Source organism: Nicotiana sylvestris, chromosome 2 (assembly GCF_000393655.2).
Source record: "Nicotiana sylvestris chromosome 2, ASM39365v2, whole genome shotgun sequence".
Taxonomy (NCBI): Eukaryota; Viridiplantae; Streptophyta; class Magnoliopsida; order Solanales; family Solanaceae; genus Nicotiana; species Nicotiana sylvestris.
In genome coordinates, this window is record NC_091058.1 from 1,909,792 (window position 1) to 1,936,451 (window position 26,660).

At 38.3% G+C, this 26,660-nt stretch overlaps 3 protein-coding genes across 3 annotated transcripts; 2 read left to right on the plus strand and 1 right to left on the minus strand.

Annotated features, from left to right (window-relative positions):
* Positions 1 to 72: 72 nt before the first annotated feature.
* On the minus strand, positions 73 to 2,784 carry LOC104233070 (pentatricopeptide repeat-containing protein At5g56310-like). The gene is made up of 2 exons (XM_070167577.1): positions 131 to 2,784; positions 73 to 99 (listed from the first exon to the last, which is right to left on the minus strand). The coding sequence occupies exons 1-2, from the start codon at positions 1,454 to 1,456 to the stop codon at positions 73 to 75; spliced, it is 1,353 nt and encodes a 450-aa protein (XP_070023678.1). The 5' UTR covers positions 1,457 to 2,784.
* A 118-nt stretch (positions 2,785 to 2,902) lies between these two features.
* LOC104232992 (sulfite oxidase) lies at positions 2,903 to 9,228 on the plus strand. Its single transcript, XM_009786316.2, has 12 exons — positions 2,903 to 3,092; positions 3,231 to 3,346; positions 3,423 to 3,485; positions 3,594 to 3,630; positions 3,911 to 3,992; positions 5,151 to 5,269; positions 5,373 to 5,468; positions 6,607 to 6,717; positions 6,797 to 6,898; positions 8,196 to 8,243; positions 8,436 to 8,651; positions 8,891 to 9,228. Exons 1-12 carry the CDS (start codon positions 3,018 to 3,020, stop codon positions 9,005 to 9,007), a joined length of 1,182 nt encoding a protein of 393 aa, XP_009784618.1. The 5' UTR covers positions 2,903 to 3,017; the 3' UTR covers positions 9,008 to 9,228.
* Positions 9,229 to 19,461: 10,233 nt separating this feature from the next.
* On the plus strand, positions 19,462 to 21,585 carry LOC104232917 (cytochrome P450 94B3). The gene has a single exon (XM_009786219.2). The coding sequence runs from the start codon at positions 19,462 to 19,464 to the stop codon at positions 21,043 to 21,045; it is 1,584 nt and encodes a 527-aa protein (XP_009784521.2). The 3' UTR covers positions 21,046 to 21,585.
* Positions 21,586 to 26,660: the final 5,075 nt, after the last annotated feature.

Consider the following 26,660-nt stretch of genomic DNA (forward strand, 5'->3'; position numbering starts at 1 on the left):
ATGTAGCACCATTTACAAGGCTCCAACCAGGTGTTTTCTTTAAGCTTCCTTCCTTCATCTGCTTCCTTAGTTTTACCACATCCTCCCATCTTCCAGCCTCTGCATACATATTAGATAAAACAACATAAACGCCATGACTATTTGGATTCAAAAGCAGAATTTCTTTCACAACTCGTTCTGCAATATCTATGTTTCCATGGCTCTGACATGCATGTAATAAGGATCCCCAGATAACCACGTCAGCCTTCAAAACCATTCCTCTTATGAGCTGTTCAGCTTCTAGCAGTTTCCCATTACGCCCAAGAATGTCAACCACGCATCCATAATGCTCAATCTTGGGCTCTACACCATACAACTCTTTCATGGAGTGAAATATTCCTTCACCATAGTCAAACAATCCGGCATGGCAGCATGCTGATAGAACCCCAACTAGTGTAATATCATTTGGCTTCACCTTTTCTTGTTCTAGCTTCTTAAAGAAGTTAATTGCTTCTTTTGCATGCCCATGAGCAGCTAAACCGCAAATCATTGCATTCCAAGTTGCAATATTCCTTTCTCGCATACCACTAAAACAATTCTTTGCCTCTACTATGGCACCGTTCTTTGCGTACATGTTCACCAATGCCGTGCCAAGAATCACTCCAAATTTTATTCCTTTTTCATCCATATATACGTGAATCTGCTCTCCTAATTGCAAACTATCCGACTGAGCACAAGCTGACAAAACAGAAGCCAAGGTGGCTCCGTTGGGCTCAATTCCATCCGCAAGCAGACGCTCAAACAACTGAATAGCGTCATTATATCTATCATTCTGTGCAAACCCACAAATCATCGTCGTCCAAATACTCAAATTTCGCTCAGTAATTTCATCAAACACTCTTCGTGCATCCTTTAATACACGACAAACAGAATACACTCTGATCAAGCCATTAACAACATGCAAATCTAAATCCAACCCGAATTTAATGACATGGCAATGCACTTGTCTACCAACATAAATACACGTCAAGTTGGAACAAGCTTTCAGTACAAAAGGGAATGTATGTTTGCCGGGAGTGACGCAAAGCCTTCGCATTTTTACATAACGAAGCAAGGCTTGCTGGGGAGTTGAGCTACCAGCTTGAGCTCTAATGAGAGTGTTCCACATAAATGAATTGGGTTCGTTGATACTATCAAAAAGTTTTAAGGCATAAGAAAGGTTGCCTGATTCCGACAGAGCACAGAAGGCTAGTAAGCGGCTGGCGGCATAATTGTCGTGGATACGGGCAGTGATGATCATTTGGGCATGGATTTGCTTGAGTTGGTGCATTGAAGTGCATTGGTCCGCTAGAAGAGATAGTCGTGGAGGAGAATAAGGACGGACGGTGATAGTACAGAGGTGCCTGCAATGGAGTCCCCTGAAATTGAAGAGGTTCCATTTTGGCGGGACCATTATTGAGAACCTCCTCCTTGTCATACATACAGTTACATATAAGTACCGCGTTTTCGAGTTGGTTCAAATACTATATTTGTCTTAAAAATTTATTAAATATGCATAAATTATTAATTTAAAATCCAATAACTTAAAAAGTATTAACAAAATTCTGAACCCATAAGTTTAAAATTCCGCCTCCACCTCTGATAATGGTTGTATGCCTTTGATAAATTTGAACAATTGACAATACCTATAAGATTTATCTGTCTAACAGTATCGGTGAACAATTTAACGAGATAGGTAGAATGAATAATACGAAATGTTGGCTACTGATCAAAGCTCGTGAACAATTGCACAATGTAGTATGTAAGATTCCCATCCAACAAAACTTGTGAACAATTTGACAAGATAAATGGAATGAAAATAGTACGACATAGTGTTGTCTCCCGATTGAATTTGTGAACAATTGAACAAATGTGAAAATTTGTCCATCCAGAAAATATATGAATAATTTAATAAAATAAGTAAAATTGAAATAGTACCAAATTGTGATTGCCCAACAACATTTGTGAAATTAACCAGGCATACTTTTGGACATAAAAATTATAATTTTTTTAAAAAAATTAGTATTTGAAGTTAAGTAGAAAATTGGTATTTGAAATTTAAAATTATATTTCCTTGAAAATTTTGAAAAAGTGTTCAAAATTACTTTTTGATTTTTGAAAAATTCATTTTAATTTTTTTTTTTTCAAAAGCTTATAAATTTTCATGTACAAATACATTTTTGATTTTTTGTTTTGTTTTTGTTTTTGTTTTGGACAAACGTGCCTTAATCGGCATCAACACAAAAATTAAGAAAAACAATGGGCTGGGGACATGGTATGATGAATAGACAGGGAGAAATTCAAAAATAGCCGGATTTACAATTGGTTGTTCAAAAATAGCACAATTTCAAAAGTAATCGAAATTTAGCCACTTTTTATGTAAAGATAAATTTGAGCGAAAATACCATTCAAAACCCGAAAAATACGCCAGTAACATAAGTATGCTTGAACTCCAGCATATTATACTGGAGTTCCAGCAAGTACAATTGTCTAGTATAATATACTGGAGTTTGGAACACCAATGCTCTAATCTCTAGTATATTATATTAGAGTGAGCAAAGTATACCGATTCAGCATAATATGCTGGAGTTCATACACAGGTGCACTGAACTCCAGTATATTATGCTGGACTTCGTAAATGCTAGCTATTTTTTAATGACTAGTTCGAAAACTGGCTATACCGTGCTATTTTTACAATAGACAAGTTGACAAAGTGCCACACTTGTTCTAATTTTCAACTAATCCACCGTGGCTATCGAGGCGAGTTCGGCGTTACAATATTCTGACATATCAGATTTCACACCGCCCTTAATCACCGTTAGATTTCCAATAACATGGGACCCCTTCAGAATTAACTTTTGTTTTTAGCCGCAAATTTCGTGACATAGGAATTCACCTCAAAAGATTCCTTTTTATTCATTCATCTCTCTTCACACGCACACAACACACCCCTTGGTATAGAAGCCGGCCGAAGAAGAAGAAGCTGAGAAGGGAGAAAAATGCCTGGGATTATTGGACCTTCCGATTATTCTCGAGAACCCTCTCGCCATCCTTGCCTCAAAATTAATGCCAAGGTTACTCTTATATACATTCTTAGTGCTTTTGAATTAGTTGTTCTTATCATCGTTATTTCGGATTTTCTATTGCGATTTTCTGCTAATTGGTTTAGAAGACTGTCTGCTGATCAAATTATTACGGGAATTGTAAATTAGGAACCATTTAATGCTGAGCCAACTCGTTCGGATTTGATATCATCTTATATCACTCCAGTTGATTTCTTTTACAAGAGAAACCACGGACCCATACCAGTAGTCGATGACATAGAGAGGTTTTATTTATACCTTGGCTTAATTTTTGTTGTATTTTAGAAATTTTCTTGCTTATAGTGCTGAGCCTGTTTGCAGGTATTCTGTATCTGTGTGTGGTCTTATTGAAAATTCCAAAGAACTGTTTATGAAGGATATTTGGTGAGCATACTAGACTCTACTGTGCATCTCCCTTATATCAATACTTCAATTTTCAAGCTACTCACGGAAATAATTGACTTATTTTTTGTGTATAAATATAAATAACAGGAAGCTTCCGAAGTATACTGTTACTGCCACTTTACAGGTAAATTCCAAATTCTCTGGCTCTACAAGTATGTGTTAATCTGAACTCAGTAGCTTTGGCGTGGACCCCGTCTCTGTGTTCAAAAATTCACTAAATAAGTACAAAAAAGTGATTTTGAACCCATTAAATCAAATGAATTGTAGTAGAATCCCAAACTCAAATCCTAAAGTTCAAATCATGGATCGGCTTCTGAGGTCATTGATTCTCATGAGAAAAATATGCACTACTGCAGATCATTCATTTTTTTTTTCCAAAACTAATTTGTTTAATTCCTCTTTAGTGTGCTGGTAACAGAAGAACTGCTATGAGCAAGAGTCGAACAGTGAAAGGAGTTGGTTGGGATATTTCTGCTATAGGAAATGGTAAGTTGGTTCAGATTTCTTGCCAAGTTATCTGATTTCTTTACTCTTTGCCTATCAAGAAGTATATTCCTTTACTTCTTGTGAAAAATAAATGAAGCGTTTCATCTAGGGTCATCCAAGCATATGTTGGTGTCTATTGGTTAAACCTGCAGTGCTTCCATCATAGAAAACTTGAGAAATAAACTAGATTGGATGGAGAATTTGCAAATAGGTAGACATAGTTCAAGATTTCTTTGTTGGGAAGTTTCCACTTCTATTCATTATCTACATGTAATCATATATGCACACTCTTCCCTAAGTAGCCAAATACAATTTTAAAGGTTATTAGAGTGAGCCTAGTCCCTGTTAATGCAAGTTCATTGAAGTTGAGATTAGTAAATCCTAGCAGAAGAGAGTCAAAGGATTTTTTCTTGGTACACTTACTACACTACCATAGACATCTAGTAGTTTATTGTTCTATGCTTTACTCCATCCTTGGATTGAAAAGGAGATCACCATCAATCCACCTTTGTAGCTCCTCTTTATTACTTTAACTTGTGATACAAGACTTAGTAAATGCGATTGCTTTAATTGCTTTGTATGGGCAGCCCGGTGTACTAAGCTCCCGCTATGCGCAGGGTCGGAGGAAGGGCTGGACCACAAGGGTCTGTTGTACACAGCCTTACCCAGCATTTCTGCAAGAGGCTGTTTCCACGGCTCGAACCCGTGACCTAACTGCTTCGTATGGGTTGTTCCTTTTTCTTCAACTTATGAGAGGTTTCACTTCCTATATATTTACATGCCTCGCTGCTGATTTCAAGATGCTGTATAATTTAATTGCCTTACTATTTTTTTCTTTGTTACTGACTTATTTCGAGGTTCTCCTTGGAAGAATCAGTGTCTGATGTGAGTATTACTTTGCTAAATGGAATGTCTTTGACCTATTGAATCAATTTCTAGTCATTTTTTTGGTATTCTAAAAGAATTCATTTGAGGAACTTAATCAGGTCTTACGCCTCGACACGTGTATAACAGATGATGGGTTTGTGTATTATTAGCACTTAAGAGATTCCATTGAACCCCAAAAAAGCATGTTTTACTTAAAATGCTCTTGATGCTTTATTTTCTATAAAACAAAATAGATTTACATTTAACTAATTACATTGTTGTGCATTTCAGCTGTTTGGGGTGGAGCGAAATTGGCAGATGTTCTAAAATTAGTTGGAATACCTTATTTGACAAGTATCACACAATCTGGAGGAAAACATGTTGAATTTGTGAGCATTGACAAGTGTAAGGTTGTTTCTTTTTTCCCTTATTTTTTTCTTTTACTTTTCTGTACTAGAAACATATACTTTGCTGTAAAATTTTCCTGGCTCAGCAACATATTTATGTTTCTAGGAGGAAAAGGGAGGCCCTTACAAGGCATCAATTCAATTGAGTCAGGCTACAAACCCTGAAGCTGATGTTCTACTCGCTTATGAGATGAATGGCGAGGTAATACAAGTCTCTTTTTTTCTTCTACTATTATTAAATATGTTTGTTTTCTCTGTTTCATCTTTTATTGTTTTGTAAGATGGTATGCAATAGATTCAATGTTGTGTGCAGCTTCGGTCTTACATTAATTTGACCTATTGTCCTTATTCAGCTTTACCTATGATGAAAAAAGTTTATATCTCAAAATGATTCAACTAGTGTTACCTGTTCTTCGAATTGATGTATACCTCTTTTAGCCCGTGTCAGCATAATATCCACTTTTCTAAAACATAAACTATTCAAACAAATTATACTCTAAAAAGGTTTTAAGAGACCATGTAGACTTTTCTCAGTACAATTTCCTACTGAAACATTAGACTTTGGCCCATATTTTCCCTTGTTAAACATTAACAGTGCAGCTTATAAGTTTCTCTACTATCCGTTAAAATTTAAACCAAGGAATTCTATTTGAAACTGTTTGAGTACTTCTTCATATTATTGGGTCTTGACTTGACATATTTTAATAATTTTTAGCACATTCGAATCCAATATGACAACCTATTCAATTGGTTCGTCCTTTAGCTCTAACCTTGTGGAGTTGTCTGGTTTCTTACAGGGATGAGCATTGTGTTAAATTTGAGTGATTGCCTTTAGTTTATTGGCACTTTCAGTGCATCAGTCAAATGTCACCTCGTGATGAGTGCTCTAACTTATTACAATATCAGACGGCATTGTTGCTTAATTCTGTGTTTAAAATATGTTGGATGGAATCTTGAGAGTTTATTGTTGAGGTGTCATTTTTATATGCTTTAACTGGGGCGACTTTCTGGATTTATTTCCATTTAAAATTAATATAATCTATTTGATTGAGCAGTCCATCAGAGAGCAATCAATGGGAAGAAAGTGGGGGATGTCTTATTGGTAGATAATTATACTTCTGATTGCATGTTGGGCCTTCTTAATAAAAATGGAATTTTGAGCATGTTATTCTAAATTTACTTGTAATTTTTGTTTCTACGCTCGATATGAAAACACTAGCGTTTTGAATGCCAGCTAGGAAACGTCTGTTTTGGCCCTGGCTATTTCCTTTTAAAGTCTGACAAGTTGATAGCGCAACTTGCAACATGCTATACTAACCTTACTGGATTCACGCGTGAAGCCACTTAATAGGGATCATGGCTATCCGCTGCGTGTGGTTGTCCCAGGTGTGATAGGTGCCCGTTCAGTTAAATGGCTTGATTCCATCGATATCATTGCTGAAGAATGCCAGGTTGCTATATTGTGTATTAGTAACTTCAGAATGATGAAACATTTTCTTTTAAAATTGTTAAGCAATATCTGTTGGACAGGGTTTCTTTGTGCAAAAAGACTACAAGATGTTTCCACCAACAGTGAACTGGGATAACATCAACTGGTCTACTAGGAGACCGCAGATGGACTTCCCTGTTCAGGTAATTGCTTAAATTTCTCTCTATCAGCTCGTTTTCGATGGGGTTCTTTTAGTTTGTCGATATAAACTTACCTATCCTGTATATAGGTAGATTCGGACTTCAAGATTACTCACTTGGGTGTCATTTGCTTCAAAATTTTGAAATTTTGTTTTGGAAACTCTTTTCAAAAACTTCAAAACTCTTACCGGAATTGAAGCAAACACCACCTTTATCATTTTATTTGGTTATAATAACTTTAATAATATAGTACTTGTATGAAATTTGTGAGTTACTTGTGGATTGTTTTATCCCAATTTTTTAAGTTACACGATATCTTTGTACTTTTGATGGAACCAAATCAAATATCGGCTAATTTAGATTCTTCATTATCTGACCACAAAATACTGAAGCAGCTGTGCATTATGCTTTCTGCTTAGATTTCATGATTTTACAACTGTGCAAGGACTACCTCCCCTGATTATTCCCAGGTTCTGAACTTAGGGACACTTGAGAACCTGCTTAGCCATAGCTTGCAAATACTGAAGCAGCATTTGCAAGTTGAAGTTTGGCCATGAGTTTTGGTTCTGGTTTGAAGATATTTTGCAAGTGAAGTTTTTCAAATCTTCAACTTCCACTTACAAATCTCATTTTTTACAAATTTATTTAGAAGTGAATTTAGGTGCAAAAGGAACTTCAACTTCAAATTTGTTTTCTCCAAAGAATACTTAGTTTCTCTCTCTCTCTAGAGATAGAGAGATACAGTGTTGTTAACCTGAGAGAGACACTTTATTAAAATGACAACTGGTTTTATATAGTTTCTGCATGTTTTTCCAATTTGTTTGATAGAATATTACAACTGGGTTTATGATTTGCAATTACACTATATCAAAACTTCTCTTTTCCTGTGTAATAAGTATTGATGTCCCTGAGATCTGGTGTTACCAGTGGCGAAGTTAGGAATTTTCCCAAGGGTATTCAAATTTAAAAGAAGTGAAAATTTTTTCCGACAAAATGTGTTCAATATGTGTTATATACCTCTAAACGTAATATTTTACCTATATATACAATACAATTTTTCGACGCTTATTACCATGTGGCTTCGCCACTGGGTGTTACCAATAGAATTATTTACACTATGGTTCCAGAAACTAGAAACACTTATGATTACTTTTAATTTAAGAGTGTCTAATTTCCAGATCTGAGTTATTGATCTGGCCTGACTTTGGCAATTATATCTGGCTGTATACCAACATGGCTTACAACTTCTTAAAATTTGTCAATTGCTGACAGTTACTTTATAACCCTTTTCTGGTTACAGTGCGCAATATGTTCCCTGGAGGATGTGAGTGTTGTAAAGCATGGAAAGGTCAGTTGCAATATGGATAAACTTTATATTCAAGCTTTTCTTCACATTATCTTATGCTTTCATGGGCATTTCTACATATACTCGTGGAAATGATTTTGCATGGTCCAGTTATGCAGTCTTGTTTTGTACTTCTGTATATAGACAATCATAGTACTTCATTAGGTTGTTCTAGCTTCTAGTATTTGTTTTCAGATAACCATCAAGGGGTACGCAGTATCAGGAGGCGGGCGTGGCATAGAAAGGGTAGACGTGTCTATTGATGGTGGTAAAACTTGGGTGGAAGCCACAAGATACCAAAGATCTGGCATTCCATATATTGCTGATGATGCAAGTAGTGACAAATGGGCATGGGTCTTTTTTGAAGCTGAGGCAAATATTCCACAGAGTGCGGAGATAGTTGCTAAAGCAGTAAGTGACTACTTTTCTGTAAAAAAAATCATGCTTTTCTATTCAACTATTAACTGCAACAATTTCTGATGGGTCTAATTTTCGAGTGATGTGTGTCTTTAGAAAAAGTACAATGTTACGTCTATCAAGCCCATAATTTGCTGCAATACATTACGAAGTTGCTTTCTCATGTTATTTTACGCTAAAGACTTCACTATGCTTCTTGCTCCTGTTCTCAGTTGATATTCTATGCTTAATAGGTGGATATAGCTGCAAATGTCCAACCTGAAAGCATAGATTCTATCTGGAATCTGAGAGGAATCCTGAACACCTCATGGCATCGGGTTCAAGTCCGAGTTGGCCAAGCAAATCTTTAGGCTGTGTTCATGTGTTGGGCGGATGGCTTATTCAGCATCAAATGCAATGGTTGTGTTTGTATCTTCCTAGCTTAAAATGAAAATAGCATGTTTTCTTGATGTCGTCTCAAATACTAATGGAATAACAATAATAATCTGGAATCAATTGCAGCTAGAAAATCGGTTGTGTTTCTTTCCCCAGTATGTATTTTTCTTTATTTGATCTGGACATGTTTTATGAAGTCCTCGCCAGCTGACAACTGTGTATCTGCTAGCCACCTCGACCATCACGTGAAGTGCATTCTTTCCCACAGGTAGCTTGCTTTGCTTTATTTTGAGCATGTGCTTGTTTATTGTAGTTATGGATAAGTTAACAAATAGAAATATAGAATGTACCTTACTAGTTAGCCCTCCAAACAGGAGGAAGGTGAAGTGAGGTTAGATGAGTTTGAGGTGCTTACATTAAACGATGCAGATTTATAGCCTGTTTGGCCCAGCTTCTCCGAGGCCAAAAACACTTTTTTTTTCAAAGTTGAAGTGTTTGGCCAAGCTTCTAGAAAGAAAAAAAAAACTTTTGAGTAGAAGCAGAAACAGTTTTAGAGAAGCAGAAAAAAATAGTTCTCCTCAAAAACACCTTTTTGAAAAGCACTTTTGAAAAAAATACACGAACACATACTGCTTCTCACAAAAAATACTTTTGAAAAAAGCACTTTTCAAAATAACTTAATTTTAGAAGCTTGCCCAAACTGGTTATTATTCTTTTAGGTGAATGACATGATAATATAAAAATTTAAATAGTAGAGCTAAAACAAAGAAGTGTTATTGAAGCATAGTGAGACCTCTCTATAATAACACTCTTATATAACAACACTTTGCCATAAAAATCAAGTTTTTTTCAGAACTAATTTTCATGTTATGTTATAATATGTGTTCTCTATAATAACATTTCGTTATAACATCTAAAAATATTTGGAATAAATGAGCCCGTTATAGAGAAGTTTGACTGTACTATGCAATAGGAAGATAATTAATAAAGTAAAGGGACTCTTATGGTAAGGTAGCGGACCAGCAAAGTTCATATCCTCAAGATGAATGCCATAAAACATGTTTGACCATTCATACATAAGTGGACAAGTAGAGAAATGATCCCATTTGGAAAAGAGTTTAGGTATGAGGAAATCGTCTAAGATGGTTTGGTGATAAAACACAAAAAGACTTGCAAGAATAAGTCAATTCGTATTAGCTAAGTCTAAACAAGTCAAAGCTCTTAAAACAATTAGGATCGTCTCCTAATTAAAAGACCAAGAGTACTCAAACTAATAGATAAGATCTTATATCCAACTAAAAAAATAAGATTCCTCTAACTAATGTATACCTTTATTAAAAACATTATCTTTAACCAAAAAGATGAAAATAAACGTAAATCTAAAATAAGAAAAATCCATAACAATTTATTTTCGTGTACTATAAATTCTTTTCATACGTCTTTGAAGATGCATCGGACGGTTTGGTTGGGCCATTTCTTACATAGATCCCTCTATATGCACCAGTTTGTATGAGATAATACAGATCTAAAATTAAATGGGGAAGTTGAAAATACAGCCGGGCCTCTTTATAAGAGCATTCTTATATAACAGTTATTCAATATAAAAGTCAAGTTTTTCTTGGATTCAATTTTAATAATATATTATAATATATGTTCTCTATAACATCACTTTACTGTAGCAGTAAAAAAATATCGGAACAAACGAGGCTGCTATAGAGAAGTTTGACTGTACTTGTATTGGTCAAAATCTGACCTCTGTGGTCAACCCAATCGGGACCACATCCAAACGGCGGGATAAGGAAAGACGCCATGACTTACTCCAAACGCGTATTCACAAAACGACGAAAACGGACGCGGTATGAAGGGGCTATGGCCCAAAAACATAGTGAGGACTCCATGACTATATATATAGGGAGGAGATCTTCCTAGAAGGGGGGGGGGGGCTTCTCTCTCCTCTGTAATCTTCCTTGTGAAAAGAAAGCAGAACAATGTTCCATTGATTATGTACAATCATCTCCACCGATTGGTGAAAGAAGAAATGAAGAATTTCAACAATTTATTGCTTCTATTTCATCTTATATCATTTTCTGATTTGATTATAGATGTGGAGTTTACTATGTTTGACTAAGATTTACCTCTTTATCCTTATTAATTGATTTAATCAAAAATGTTTCAATATCTTTTGGTCAAACAATTTGGCGTCGTCTGTGAGGATTTCTTAGTAAAAGCCTCCTAGTCTCCTCCAGATCAAAAATCAGAAACATGATCGCCCACCAAAAAGAACGGTAAGTAAACTTCACATGCCAACCTAGATCATGATGTCATATACAAGCAGAAATTACAACCAATATCCTCCCCCGCACGCCGGGCAGCCCATGAACCAGCCAAAACGAGCCTAACCCGCATAGGACATGCGCAAAAAAGGAGAGGGAAGAGAGAAAAGAGAGCTGAATACGATTACCGAATTTAGAAAACATCACCCCCATCAACCATTAAAACGCCAAGCAAAGCAAGCAACGCCATAGATCCACCTTCATTCACTAACTCATCGAATTGGGATAAGGAGAATATCATCCTGGCCCACCTTCTGCTGATTGATCAAACAAGAACGCAGGCGCCGCGTGAGCGGGCGAGCGAGCGAGGGAACAATCCAACTGGAGAAGGGGAAATCACTGCAAAACAACCGGAATATCGTCCACTAGACAAACCCAACTCCTAGGAAATGATACCCCTTAAGTGATACCACCTCTCCCTCGCTAAGAAGGCGTCCCAAGAGAGCCTTCCTAGGAACTTAAAGACCGGACCGACAAGGGAGAAATCCCCGAGGTCGAAGCGTAATTCATCGTCCCACCCATCAATGACATCTCCAGACCGGAAAGCAAAAAGGTTAGACAGGGAATCTCCAATATGTGCGTAAAATGAGTGTGAGCAAAGCAGTAGAGTTTTCTGCTCACCAATATCGCACTCGCCGATGCAAATAATATCAGGCGGACTGGGACTCCCCTAGAAGATACCCAACTCTCCGAAAAATCGGGACTCACAACTTGTTAATATTTCGACGAAAGTTCGAAATAACACCCTTAAGGCCAAGGGCCTTCGCCAAAAAGAAGAGTTCGACCTCTATCGAACAACGGCGAGTTAATATTTCGACGAAAGTTCGAAATAACACCTTTAAGGCCAAGGGCCTTTGCCAAAGAGAAGAGTTCGACCTCGATCGAACAACGACGGGTTAATATTTCGACGAAAGTTTGAAAAAACACCCTTAAGGCCAAGGGCCTTCGCCAAAAAGGAAAGAGTTCGACCTCGATCGAACAATGACGGGTTAATATTTCGGCAAAAGTTCGAAACAACACCGTTAAAGCCAAAGGCCTTTGCCGAAAGGAAGAATTCGATCTCGATCGAACAACGACGGGGTAATATTTTGACGAAAGTTCGAAATTACACCCATAAGGCCAAGAGCCATCGCCGAAGAGAGAGTTCAAAATATATAAGGCCAAGGGCCATCAGAAAAAAGAAAAGGAAAGAAAGACTGGGACTCACGACGGGATAATACTTCGATATAAGCCCGAAAGTAACATCCCTACGGCTATGATGGGACAACATCTCGACACAAGTTCGAAAACACCGTCCCACCAGCTAAAGCCGTCATCAAGGTCCCATCCAACTCGCGAGACGTTAAATTCCCAAAGAGTAGGTAACTCATTGTGCGGATATCTACTTCTTCGCACCAAAGTTATGAAAAGCAAAATAGGGAAGAAGTACAGAAGGCATATAACAATGGGAAATTCCTCTTTATACAAAGTTACTAGGCAAATAGCCGCATATTACATACGGCTAGAACCAATAGAGTTCAAAAAAAAAGAGAACAACAACAAACAACGAATAAAAAAAAGACAAAAAACAGACATTGACAACAATTCTTTCACTCGGCGTCATCATCGCCGCCCTCTTCACCACCATTTCCAGGAAGTCCTCCCTCGTCATCTGCGCCCTCATCAGCTTCCGGCGTCGCAGATTCATATCCACAGTTAACACGAGCTCTTGTGCCTTCGCCCGTGCTCCTTCATATGCGGCCTCAGTAACATTTCTCGCTTCCCACAAACTCTTATATATGTCTCGCTGGGCTTCAACATGAACCCAAAGTTCGTGCAAATGACGGGGAACAACAGCGAAGGAAGATTCGACTTGAGCCAACAATTGCTCCTTTTCGGCCTCAAGGGCAGCGACCCGGCCTCCTAAGGACGATACATCCCGGTCGATCTCACCAATACGCTCCTCGAGCCTCGCTTCCCTTAGTGTGGCCGTCGCCGTCAGCGACTCCTGCTCGGAGCGGAGGACACAGTTAGTGTTATCTAGAGCTGCCGCCCTCGCCAACACCGATGACCAGACACTCTCGATGTTCTCTAACCCAACAACCTTTTTCTCCAATTCGGCAAATTTTCCCATCCACTTTGCACTTATCGCCTCGACCTTGATAAGGTTCTGATCCATCTCAGACTACATCGACCTCAGCTTCCCCTGAAGATATTCACACTCTGCAGCAACCCCTTTGCCCAACTCAAACTCTTCATCATCCTTTGCACGAAGTTGCTCCTCGAGTACACTCTTGCTGCGAATAGCCTGCATCAATTCCTCATCCCTCTTCTCTAATTCCTCACCGAGAGATCGATCACCAGTGTTAGCCTTCAGCCGCTCGTGCATCTCATGGCACTTGTTGCGATAGCGCCGATACTTCTCCAACATCTTCAAGAAAATCTTGGCCCGGAAGTCAGCCCTACGAGCGCTCTCAATTTCCACTATGTACGTCTGAAAACGAAAAGTTGGGTTAAGACCATATCACCAAGAAAAACGAAAAGAATATGAAAAGAAAGTGCAACGTACTCTCAAGCCCATAACGGCCACTTCATGCATCAAGTCAATATCGGGAACGTCTCGAAGAGCCGCGTTCTCGGCGACAGAACATAAGATGTCGAACTGCGGCACCAGGTCCTCCGTGTCCCCTATGAGATTGATATCTGATGAAATCTCAAGAATACGAGACGGGCATCCCGCATGAACCATCGAACGGGTAATACCCTCTTCAAACATCCTAACATCATCAGGATCGAGGTCAGACTCAGATTCACAGTCGTTAAACACGGCACCCTTTCCCCTTTCTGCGGCCGATGAGGAAGCACGACTCGGCACCGAAGATGAAGGACCGTCCACAGCAGCAACAACGGTATCAAGAGTCTGAACCCCAGTCGCGACAGGCTGTTAGTCAATCATAGCGGCCGGGACCTCCGTCGATGGGGCAGACACAACGGCTGGCTCTATCTCTACAGGTGGAATAACATCAACTCCCGCCTCAGACCCCGTCAAGGGAAGGCCTTCCTCTAGATGTATCACGGCTGCATGAGTCGCTTCAGACTCCACTTGCCGCCTTTTTGACGACCCCTCCCCTTCTGAGGCACGGGAAGATTCCTCTGCTGAGTAAGTAACAAAGGTTGGAACCCTAGTTCGAAGGGTAGCCTCCGTGCGAATAGCCACAGTCGTAGATTCAACTAAGGCAGCCCTCGACGAAGGTCGGGCAATAGACACTAGGGCAGGGTGAGCAAACAATGTAGGCTGACGAAAAGCTAGCGGAGGAGCCCTCGCTCTCCACACTCTCCCCGACATCGACGAACATCACATAAGAAACGAAGCAAAAAAGGGAAGGGGGAAGAACAACGAACAAAAATGATATCACTCACCAGTAAGGGGCTTGCATCCATATTTCTCATGGAAGGACGACCATGCACGGACCCCCACCATATGAGGAAGGATAGCGTTCACCCACTCGCGGATAACATCAACGGGTGCAGGAGGCAATTTCGCGGCTATAAAAACATAAACAGTTTAGTACTACCCAAAGGAAAGTAGTCGGGTATCATTCCGACCAAAAGTATAGGGACTTACGTGCGAAGTTCCATTTCTCAGGAAACCCCGTAGGATCCGCCACAAGATGCTCGGTCCGCACATAAAAATAATTCTCGTAGAAGCGGCGGTTGGCTCTGTCATCCATCTTCACCACCAAGCTTTTCGACCCTCGGTGGCGCATGTGAACCATCGTTCCACGAATGAATTGAGGGGAGAAGATATTGAGCATGTGCCCCAAAGTGATCTCACGACCGGTAAGCTCCGAAAACTTGAGCAGCATGAGGAATAATTTGTACATATACGGCGTAAGTTGAGCCGGGCATACCTCATAAAAGCGGCAAAAATCTACCACCAAAAGAGGGAAAGGGAGCGTGTACCCAATAATAAAAGGGTAAGCGTAGAACGCGCAATACCCTAGACGGTCAAAATGGACTATGTCGTTCCCCACCGCCGGTAGTATTTCGACGTAGTGAGGAATTCCCCACCTAGCCTTCAAGTCTGCAATCCCCTCCTCATTTATGACGGAGGAAGCAGGTTCCGGTTCCTCCCCGGCGGGACTGTGGAAATCATTCCATGCTTTCCCAGAACGAGGCAATATCTCAGCCACCGACGGGACCTCCTCATCTTCTACCACTTCTACTCCTCCAATGGCCAGAATATCACTTTTCGGCGCCGGAAGTGTGGCGGAGATGTCAGCGCGAGAAGAATCACCAGCCATTTATATCAGTTTGATAAAGCAAAGGGATAAAGAAAGGGAAAGATGAAAGTTCCTGGCTAACCGGAGAAAATCAAAAATCCGAAATATCAAGAGAAAAGAAGATTCACAAAGTTCTTTCAAGTAAAGGCAAGGAAGTGTGTCACTCGAATAGTGTGTTCCTTCTATTATAAGAGACATAAATTCCCCAAGCACGAAACCCAAGAGTCGCCAATCGAAGCTGATGGGACATGAAACGGTTCAATCCCCTGGGAACGTGTGTCATAATGGCGGTAACCATGAACAACGTTTCAAGTTAAACGATGTTACGGTTTCGAAACGGCCGCAACGATTCAGATATATCGAAAGGGTGTCGTTATGCTACTTGAATCTAAAAATCATACCCAAGGGGTGGATAGTCAATTTCTCTTGGATAAGCGAAAATCATAATCTGTCTGCCGGGCCCGACAAGAGACGACCCCGACAGACGGAGGGACTAACTGTATTGGTCAAAATCTGATCGTTGTGGTCGACCCAATAAGGACCACGTCCAAACGGCGGGATAAGGAAAGACGCCATGACTTATTCCAAACCGCGTATTTACAGAACGACGAAAACGGACGCGGTATGAAGCGGCTATGGCCCAAAAACATAGTGAGGACTCCATGACTATATATATAGGGAAGAGATCTTCCTAGAAAGGAGGGGGCTTCTCTTTCTTCTCTCTCCTCTGTGATCTTCCTTGTGAAAAGAAAGCAGAACAATCTTCCATTGATTATGTACAACAGTCATCTTCACCGATTGGTGAAAGAAGAAATGAAGAATTTCAACAATTTATTGCTTCTATTTCATCTTACGTATCATTTTCTGATTTGATTATAGATCTGGAATTTAATATGTTTGACTAAGATTTACCTCTTCATCTTATTAATTGATTTAATCAAAAAGGTTTCAATATCTTTTGATCAAACAATACTATAATCTTTCTCAAATCAAATGCAACTTTTAGTGGAAAAAAATGCAATGAAGTGAATGATTCATATAGGTGCCACAAACTTACTAGCATTAAAGTTTAATTGCTGTTGATACTCTCACATAAGGATCAGTGTTTGTTAGCAATCTTTTATTCTTGTTTAAAGAGTTATGCAGTTAGTGTGAGTTCAAAGAACCTCTAATTTTAGGGATTTGTTAACATACTTTAAAAATTAAATGTATTTAGTATTGAAATAAAATGAGCCTAAACCAAAAAGTAAATATATTTCATATAGTCGTGTTAAACGTTAGTTGATTGTCTTCTTAGACGGACAACAAACTTATTTGACTAATTATAGACATTGTTGTTTATTTATCTAAATTTTGGTGTATAAAACCACATATTTCATAAATTTAATTGAGGTGTGCGCAAATTAACTCGAACAATACAAAAAATGTCATTGTTAAGGATAGATGTAGACTAATTGAATGGTTGGTCATCCTAAGCCGACTGCCTTCGTTTTTGTCTCCCCACCAAGCAATGAGCATGCCATCACATGTCTCTATTGAAGAGCAGAAAGCAGGATAAGTTATGGCCCCAAAAACAGTCTTTGTCGATCACCCTAACCGTTGGATTTATCCCTCGGCCTCATGATTGAATGTGAATCTTATCTTTTGCATGCCTGCCTTTTATAGTCTTCATCAACATATAACTACTTTTGGCTGTGTGTATGGGGCAGAGACATTGCCTTAAAAGGAAGCAAACAATGCCATTTGTCTTTTATACTTCATCAATACATACTACTTTTGGCTGTGTGGATGGACAGGGACATTAGAGCAGGGACGCAAGTGGTGGTGAGCGGGTTCATCATTAAAAAATAATACTGTATATATATATAAATTACGATTAAAACTGCATAAATTTTGAATAAATATTTTATTTGAACCCACTTGACAATTACTAATTTACGACTAAAGTTATGTACTTCTAAAATTAAATCCGCTTGCACAAAATCTTGGGTCCGCCACTGCATTAGAGACATTACCTACAAGAGGATAATAAATAATGCCATCTGTGTGGTTGAGTCATAACCATGTCAATTTGTACCCTCAATCATGGCAAATGTCAACTGCGGCTTATTCTTTTGTCACTCTCTTTAAGTCTTTGTCCCGTATCTATCAAGTAGCTACTGAATAACTGGCTCACTGAACCATCTAGGCAGTTTTTTTTTTTAATATTCTGTTGGGAGGAAGGGGTAGAGCTAGAGTATGAGTTACGAGCTTCGGTCAAATCTAATAGCTTGGCTTAAATTCTTGGTCACTATAGTATAAGTTTTTGCAAGGATTTCTGCTTGAGGGCCAGAATCAGGAGTGGATTTATAGCCTATTTTATGGGTACATGAATCTATGATCTTCCAAATTAGATATTTTATGTATATATTTATTAAAATTAATTTAATATTATCTGCTGGCAGTCATGCTCTAAAGAGGCTAAGTGATGCACTTGGTTGAATGCTTAGTTATTTACCTAGAGGAGCAGTGATCAATTCTCGCTTAATACTTTCTTTTTTCTCCTTTCTTTAATAGTGCAACACCTATATTATAAAAATCTTAGATCCATCTCTGGCCGGAATATCACTTTGTACTACTTTACCTTATACAGATATCACAAGGCATTTTCTTAAGAGTAATATACATCAAATAGTTTATAGTATTAGTTCTTTTGGTCTAGATGTTAGTTGATGTCTCGGGGGATCCCTTTCATTTTGTTTACAATCCAAACAAAGAATATAAGTCTATTTAATTACTAGCTCCCTCGACCTTTTCTTTTGCTTTCATTCTCCTTCCTTTTTTTTTTTTTTTTTCCTTTCCTCCCTCAACAAACAAGGTATAACAATTTGGAGATAAAATATATGTGCTTTACAACATGCAACGTAGCTATCACGAGTGTTTTGTCTCATTATTTTATTTATTAAATACAAAAAAGTACAAACGCTTGTTGCCTGAATATTTCCGTAAGAAAATCATGGTAATAAAGAAATATTGTCGCTCTGGATACAGTAAATATATAGGTCAATTCCCTCTAATAAAATAGTATTCCTCCGGGATCTTTACACAAATAGTCGTTCATATGTATTGTTTACTTTTTCTAGCCATATACATAGATATTATACATTAATTATATACAATTATACACATTTAATACATAAATTATGCATATATTATACCTCCACCTGCTATTTTTAGTTTAAGTGGTTAGATGAACGGCTATTTAGGTTCACTCAAATAGTCGTCCACTCAACCACTTACACTAAAAATAGCCGGTGGAGGTATAATATATGCATAACTTATATATTATATATGGATAATTATGTATAATGAATGTATAAACTATGTATATGGCTAGAAAAAGTAAACAAAAAATATGTCCGGCCATTTTTAGTTTAATTTCTTTATTATTTTATCCTTTTTTGAGCAACTAATATGAATTTTATTACTTCATTTATTATATTATCTTTCTTGAGCAACTGACTTTTAAAAGTTGAATAACATAACCCCCATCGACGTTAGAAATTCCCACCCTTAATATATCTTTGTTTTTTCGGGAGGGAAACTGAAAAGATAATAATATTTATAGTTTGCTGCATGAAAACCGCCATCAAAATGGATAAATGTATCAACATGTAGGTACCAATAACAATATAATGCTTCAAAGAAAAGCATCAAGCAAAGACTTAGAACCACCTACTCTGAGTTTTTAATATATATCCTAAGGACAGATCAATCACAGCTATTGTATTATTTATACATGTGCGTATATAAATATTTTAATATGAAACCATCTATTTTATTACCTATATATATATGTACATATACGTTGACAGTTTTCATTGTTTTAAAATATTGAAAGACATGGTTACCTTCTTCTCCCTCTTCACCATATACCCTTTCATTCTTCCATTCCTTTCTCTAACTGTAATTCTGTATCTATCATATGTCATTGTTGTACAACTCCAGCAACGTCCTAGAAACGTTGCTGGACCCCCAACTTACCCTATCATAGGTTGTTTAATTCCTTTTTACAAGAACCGATATCGACTACTAGATTGGTATACTCATCTTCTCTCTAAGTCTCCAACTCAAACAATTGTGATAGATAGATTAGGAGCGCGGAGAACTATAGTAACAGCTAATCCATATAATGTAGAATACATGCTCAAAACCAACTTTGACAATTTTCCTAAAGGCAAGCCATTCAATGAAATTCTTGGTGATTTTCTTGGAAATGGAATATTCGATGTGGATGGTGAAATGTGGTACAAACAACGCAAGATGGTCAGCCATGAGTTTACTGCCAGGTCTTTGAGAGATTACGTTGTGAATGCTCTCAAAGAAGAGGTGGAGAACAAGTTGTTGCCTATACTGGAATTAATGGAGGCTGAAAATAGAGCATTTGACTTTCAAGATTTGTTAAGACGACTTGCATTTGATGTGGTTTGTAAAGTTTCTTTAGGGTTTGATCCATGTTGCATCAATGAATCTCTTTCATTTTCGCCTTTACTAGACGCTTTTGAAAGGGCTTCACAGATATCTGCTGAGAGAGGAGCTGCACCAATTTTTTTTGTATGGAAGGTGAAAAGATGGTTAAATATTGGATCTGAAAAACAGCTTAAACTAGCCATTGATCAAATCCATTCATCAATCAATGATATCATCCGCGAGAGAAAGATTAAAATCAAAGACGAAAACCAGAAAGAGACCAATAAAGATCTTCTTTCAAGAATGATATTGGCAGAAAATTTTGATGAGGAGGAAGTCAGAGATATGGTGATAAGTTTCATTATGGCAGGAAGAGACACAACATCAGCGGCAATGACTTGGTTCTTTTATCTACTTTCGCTTCATCCTGAGATAGAAAATGAATTGGTTTCCAAAGAGCTGAGGTTTATAGAAACTGAAACACTAACCAAGTATGAGATATTGAAAGAAATGAATTTCTTGAAATCTTGCCTTTGTGAGACAATGAGACTCTATCCACCAGTTGCATGGGATTCAAAACATGCGATTTCTGATGATATTTTGCCCGATGGAACTCGTATTAAAGCTGGGAATAGAGTGACATACTTCCCTTATGGAATGGGGAGGATGGAAAATTTGTGGGGAAAGGATCGATTCGAGTTTAAACCAAGGAGATGGATGGAGGAATCAGGGGAAGAAGGAACAGAGCAGATATCAATTTTGTACAAGTTTCCTGTTTTTCAAGCAGGTCCAAGAGTTTGCCTTGGGAAAGAATTGGCATTTATTCAAATGAAGTATGTTGTAGCTTCAATATTAAAGCGTTTCCAGATCAGACCAGCTTGTTCAGATCCTCCTGTTTTTCTGCCACTCCTAACAGCTCATATGGCTGGTGGTTTTAAGGTTTTTGTCCACAAAAACAAATACAATTAGATGATCCCTATATAAGTCTCCTCTTTCAATGATCTTCACATGCTTTGACTAGTTCTCCTTCCAACAGCCAACAGCATTATCTCCAAGGTCTCAAAACGATTTTTTCCCGTCACCACACGGTGAAGGATAAGGAGCTCATGCCCAGAGACGGGGCCAGAATTTGAAGCATGTGGGTTCGATATTGTAATCATTGTAAGTTATTGGGTTCTAAATTAATAATTTGTTTAGAATTTCTTAAGACAAAATATAAAGTCTGAACAAAAGCTACTGGGTTCGTCCGAACCCGCGTTCCATACTCTAGCTCCGCCCCTGCTCAGACCACGTGAGCTATCCTCCAATCTCGGGTCACAAATTAATATATTTTTATAGATGAGCTTTCGTATTCTACCTAGCTAGGATTTAATTCCTGCGGATCGTATCAAAAATATTTTTTGGAGGAGGTATCCAACTCAGGGAATGAAATGAAAATGAAATGTTTATCGGTTTTACTTCCTAATTTGTATGAAGAGATCAATTACTTTGATAGAACAGCCGCCGGTGCTTGGGGCGAAGCTATGTATGATCAAGGGTGGTCAACTGGACATCCTTCGCCAATAATTATACTGTGTATAAGGTAATATATAGTATTATATTTCTTATTGGTAAAAAGAATAGACTTTGAATGCTCCTGCATAGCCCACTGAAAAAGAATGTTCAAAATTGAAATACCCTCCTTGAAACAAATGTATACCAGTAATCAAAAAAATAATGTGTATAACATACGTATATTTACATAAAATCCAAAGGTATAGCCGCATGCTAAGACTAAAAGAAGGAACCTACACTTCTCTAAACCTGGTACCAATTGCAAGGAAAAGAACACTGAACAAGAAATATAAATATACAAGTTTCTAAGTTTTAATTACCAATTAGGTGAGAGTTGAAAACCAATCTGATTTCCATTCTAAGTTATTAAATAAATTTGTTACAATTTTCGCATATGCTCTCATATTAATATTCCAGCTTGCATCAACTGCATGCTATTCCTTTTATAACAAAAAAACATTTTCTTGTCAAGTCGGGAGACACAAGCGTTATCTGCACACTACAAAACTATTATCAAGCTTTTATGTTGGTAACTACTGGTTATTATATTGCAATCAAAGCCAGATGCAATAAGAATTTCCTTTTTTTTGTCTTTTTGGTGCAAGAAGTACAAAGTAGACGCCATTTTTATTGATTTATTTAAACTCATCGAACTTGTTTAATCCAAACCTGTCTGCGTTGACGTTGCCAATTCGAAAAAGATTCCTGGCGGCTAGCAGCTTAATTAGATCTTTTTACTTGAGTCCATATTAACTGCATATGTTTATTAAATTTTATTAATATTATTTCCCATTATAATGTGGGGTATGATGTGCTACCGTATTGCTTCTGCTAATACTTATCATTTTTACTTGAAGCATGATGATAAGTTATTTGCCTTTGTATTTTAATGATTTAACAAATTTCATATAAGAACCAGATAGGGAACCTGTTATACAGCCTCAAAGTGCTCAGAACAACAAGTCACATGTGTGGCACGAGTTCCAATATTATTAGTCAAAGAAACGGCAGAGGAAACAGATGGCTATCAGTTCCTCTGGTAACAGCACGAGTCAACTCTTTACATCTGTTAAAGTCGTTGCGATGTTGCACTGCACATGCAACAGTGCAGCAGTCACTTTATGGAACATGCCTTGTACCGGATACTTGCTTACATCATCCCAATGACCTCACTCATAAATTACCAATATGAGGCAAGGGAAAACACACACTTGTAAACCCTAAATCATTAAGTCTCTCTCAATTATGTTGCCGCATTCATTGACTCCAAGGCTTGAAGAACAAAGTAGCAACAAAGCAAAGGACCAGATCCTAACACTGAGTTTATCGTGTGTCCCAGCTTGGTTAGAAACATCTTGTAGGATATCTTCTGTAAATCGCAAACCATGTATTTGTGTTTGGCTAGAGTTAGTCAGTGGTGAGCTTAATAGAGTTATTATAAAGAGGCTTGCTATAGAGTTATTGCAAGTAGGTGAGAGATTAAGAGTTTAATTCCTAGGTCACAATATGTTGTAATCTAAAGTTGCTCGGTTAGTGATGTTGAAATCCTACGAGTGTAGGTCGTGATTTTTAATCCCGTAAGTTGGGAGTTTTCCACGTAAAATACTGTTGTGTTATTTACTTACCAACTGATAGAGAACCAGGTTCTCTATACAGCTTGGTAGACTTTCTGTTAAGTAGTTAGTCATGTATAAGTGTCCCACATCGGGAAGTAGATAAATATTACTCCCTCCGTTCCAATTTATGTGAACCTATTTGACTGGGCACATAGTTTAAGATAAAATGAAAACTTTTGGAATCTGTGGTCCTAAACAACTCAAAAAGGGGCCCAGAGTATTTGTGTGACTATAAAAGCTTCTCATTAAGGGTAGAATTATAAGTTTAAGCTTAATTGCTACCAAATTTAGAAAAGGGTCATTCTTTTTTGAACGGACCAAAAAAAAAAATAGGTTCACATAAACTAGAACAAAGGGAGTATTATGTAATCACTATATATAAATAGGGTTGTACAATATTTTAATTAAGTAATTAATAATAATATTTTATCTCGTGCTTTCTCACATGGTATCAAAGCAATTGTGAGGGATTTATCGTTGTGCATAAATTCCAGAGACTCCGGGAAGAAAAAAATCAATCAACCGAAGGTCTTTTTCCGGCAAACACAGGTCTGCCACAAGTAAAAAGTCACTTTTCGTCGGTGTTGTGCAAAAATCAATACCACCACGAAGTAGATCGGCCTCCGGTGACCAACCCAAAAAAATCTCCGTCAAAAGATCCCCCACGCACCGCAGGAAGAAATTTTCCGGCGAAGTTCCGACGCCCACGCGCCGGCGCGTGAGGCTGTTTCCGCCCAGATTTTGGAAAAACTTCTTCAGGACAGTGTCTTCTCCTCGCAAATCCGAGCCTACCCATCCATTTTAAATCAAATTACGACCACTTTTATATTTGTCCGGCGTGAATAGTGATTTTCCGACGTGAACAGTGATTTCAGAAAATTTCTGCTTTATTCCAGGTGCACTTGGATATTTTTGATAAAAAATCGGTCTGAGTGTTTTCTATTTTCCAGACTTTCCACGCTGAAATTCAAAATCAATTTGGGGATTCTATTCGCACATTTCGTATTGATAATGCCCTAGAGTATTTGTGTTCCCCAATTCAGCAGTTTATGAACTCTCATGGGATTATTCATCAAACGTCTTATTGGTACACATCTCAACAAAATGGGGTAGCTACAAGAAAGAATAGACATCTTATTGAAACTGCTCGTACGCTACTCATACAATCTTATGTTCCGTTGCGTTTTTGGGGGATGCGGTTCTTACATCTTGTTATCTTATTAATCGTATGCCATCTTCAGCTATCCAGAATCAAGTTCCATTCTATGTCCTGTTTCCCCAGTGACCTTTGTTCTCTTTTTCACCCCGTGTCTTTGAAAGCACGTGTTTTGTTCATAACCTTACTCCAGGAAAAGATAAGTTAGCTCTTCGGGCTCTTAAGTGCGCATTTTTAGGTTACTCGAGAACGCAAAAGGGGTATTGATGCTATTCTCCTAACCTCCAGCGGTATCTTATGTCCACTGATGTTACCTTTTTTGAAACTCAATCGTACTTCATAGGTCTAGGTAATCACTTAGATATTTCTGAAGTGTTACCAGTTTCATCTTTTGGAGATTCAGTCACTATCTCCGATTCATCTTCCTTTACAACTCCAGCTCCACCACCTATAACTCTAGTTGCAACTTCACCACCTACAACTCCAGTTGAAGCTCCACCACCTATAGCACCAGTTCCACCACCTAGTCCAGTTCAACCTTCTGCAGCTCCACCACTCTTGACTTATCATCATCATCCACGTCCAGCATCAAGCCCAGGTGATTCACGTCCTGCATCTGATTTTGCACATACTGTGGACTTGTCTCCTCTTAGTCAACCAATTGCACTCTACAAAGGTGTACGATCCACACTTAATCTTAATCCCCATTATGTCGGTTTAAGTTATCATCGTTTGTCATCACCTCATTATGTTTTTATATCATCTTTGTCCACTGTTTCTATTCCTAAGTCTACAGGTGAGGCACTATCTCATCCAGGATGGCGACATGCTATGATTGAAGAGATGTCTGCTTTACATACGAGTGACACTTGGGAGCTTGTTCCTCTTCCTTCAGGTAAGTCTATTGTTGGTTATCATCGGGTTTATGTAGTCAAAGTCGGCCCGGATGGCCAGGTTGATCAGCTTAAGGCTTGTCTGGTTGCAAAAGGATACCCTCATATCTTTGGGCTTGATTATAGTGACACTTTATCTCCAGTAGCTAAAGTAGCATTTGTTCGTCTCTTTTTGTCCATGACTGTTGTACGTCATTGTCTTCTTTATCAGTTAGACATTAAGAACGTTTTTCTTCATGGTGATCTTGAGGAAGAAGTTTATGTAGAGCAACCACCTGGTCTTGTTACTCAAGGGGAGTCTATTGGTCTTGTATGCCGATTGCGCAGGTCACTATATGGTTTGATACAGTCCCCTCGAGCTTGGTTTGGTAAGTTCAGCACAGTTATTCAGGAGTTCGGCATGACTTGTAGTGAAGCTGATCATTCTATATTTTATCGACATTTTGCTCCTAATCTGTGTATTTATCTAGTGGTTTATGTTGATGATATTGTTATTACTGGCAATGATCAAGATGGTATTACTAATCTGAAGCAGCATCTCTTTCAGCACTTCCAAACTAAGGATCTGGGTAGATTAAAGTATTTTCTAGGTATTGAGGTCGCTCAGTCTAGCTCGGGTATTGTTATTTCACAACAGAAGTATGCCTTAGACATTCTTGAGGAGGCTGGAATGATGGGCTGCAGACCTGTTGATACTCCTATGGATCCGAATACTAAGCTTCTGTCTTGACAGGGGAGCCTCTTAGAGATCCAACGAGATATAAGAGGTTGGTTCGCAAATTGAATTACCTCACAGTGACTAGACTTGCCATTTCTTTTCCGGTGAGTGTTGTAAGTCAGTTTATGGATTCTCCCTATGATAGTCATTGGGATGCAGTTGTTCGCATTCTTTGGTATATAAAGTCAGCCCCACACAAAAGGTTACTATTCGAGGATCGAGGCCACGAGCAGATTGTTGGGTACACAGATGCTGATTGGGCAGGATCACCTTCTGATATATGTTTTACGTCTGGATATTGTGTTATAGTAGGAGGTAATTTGGTCTCTTGGAAGAGCAAGAAACAGAATGTAGTTGCTCGGTCTAACAACGAAGCCAAATATCGGGCCATGGTTATGGCAACGTGTGAGCTAGTTTGGGTCAAGCAGTTGCTCAAGGAGTTGAAGTTCGGAGAAATCAGCAAGATAGAACTGGTGTGAGATAATCAAGCTGCTCTCCATATTGCGTCAAATTCGATGTTTCATGAGAGGACTAAACACATTGAGATTGATTGTCACTTTGTCAGAGAAAAAAAAACACTTAGGAGATATTGTTACAAAGATTGTGAAGTCGAATGATCAGCTAACAGTTATTTTCACTAAGTCTCT

Coding starts and splice junctions, on each gene's coding strand:
- LOC104233070 (XM_070167577.1), bottom strand. CDS start 1,456: ATGACAAGGAGGAGGTTCTCAATAATGGTCCCGCCAAAATGGAACCTC. Junction 100..130: donor TGAATCCAAATAGTCATGGC/GTTTATGTTGTT, acceptor ATATGTATGCAG/AGGCTGGAAGATGGGAGGAT.
- LOC104232992 (XM_009786316.2), top strand. CDS start 3,018: ATGCCTGGGATTATTGGACCTTCCGATTATTCTCGAGAACCCTCTCGC. Junction 8,244..8,435: donor GTGTTGTAAAGCATGGAAAG/GTCAGTTGCAAT, acceptor ATTTGTTTTCAG/ATAACCATCAAGGGGTACGC. Junction 8,652..8,890: donor CGGAGATAGTTGCTAAAGCA/GTAAGTGACTAC, acceptor TATGCTTAATAG/GTGGATATAGCTGCAAATGT.
- LOC104232917 (XM_009786219.2), top strand. CDS start 19,462: ATGTACATATACGTTGACAGTTTTCATTGTTTTAAAATATTGAAAGAC.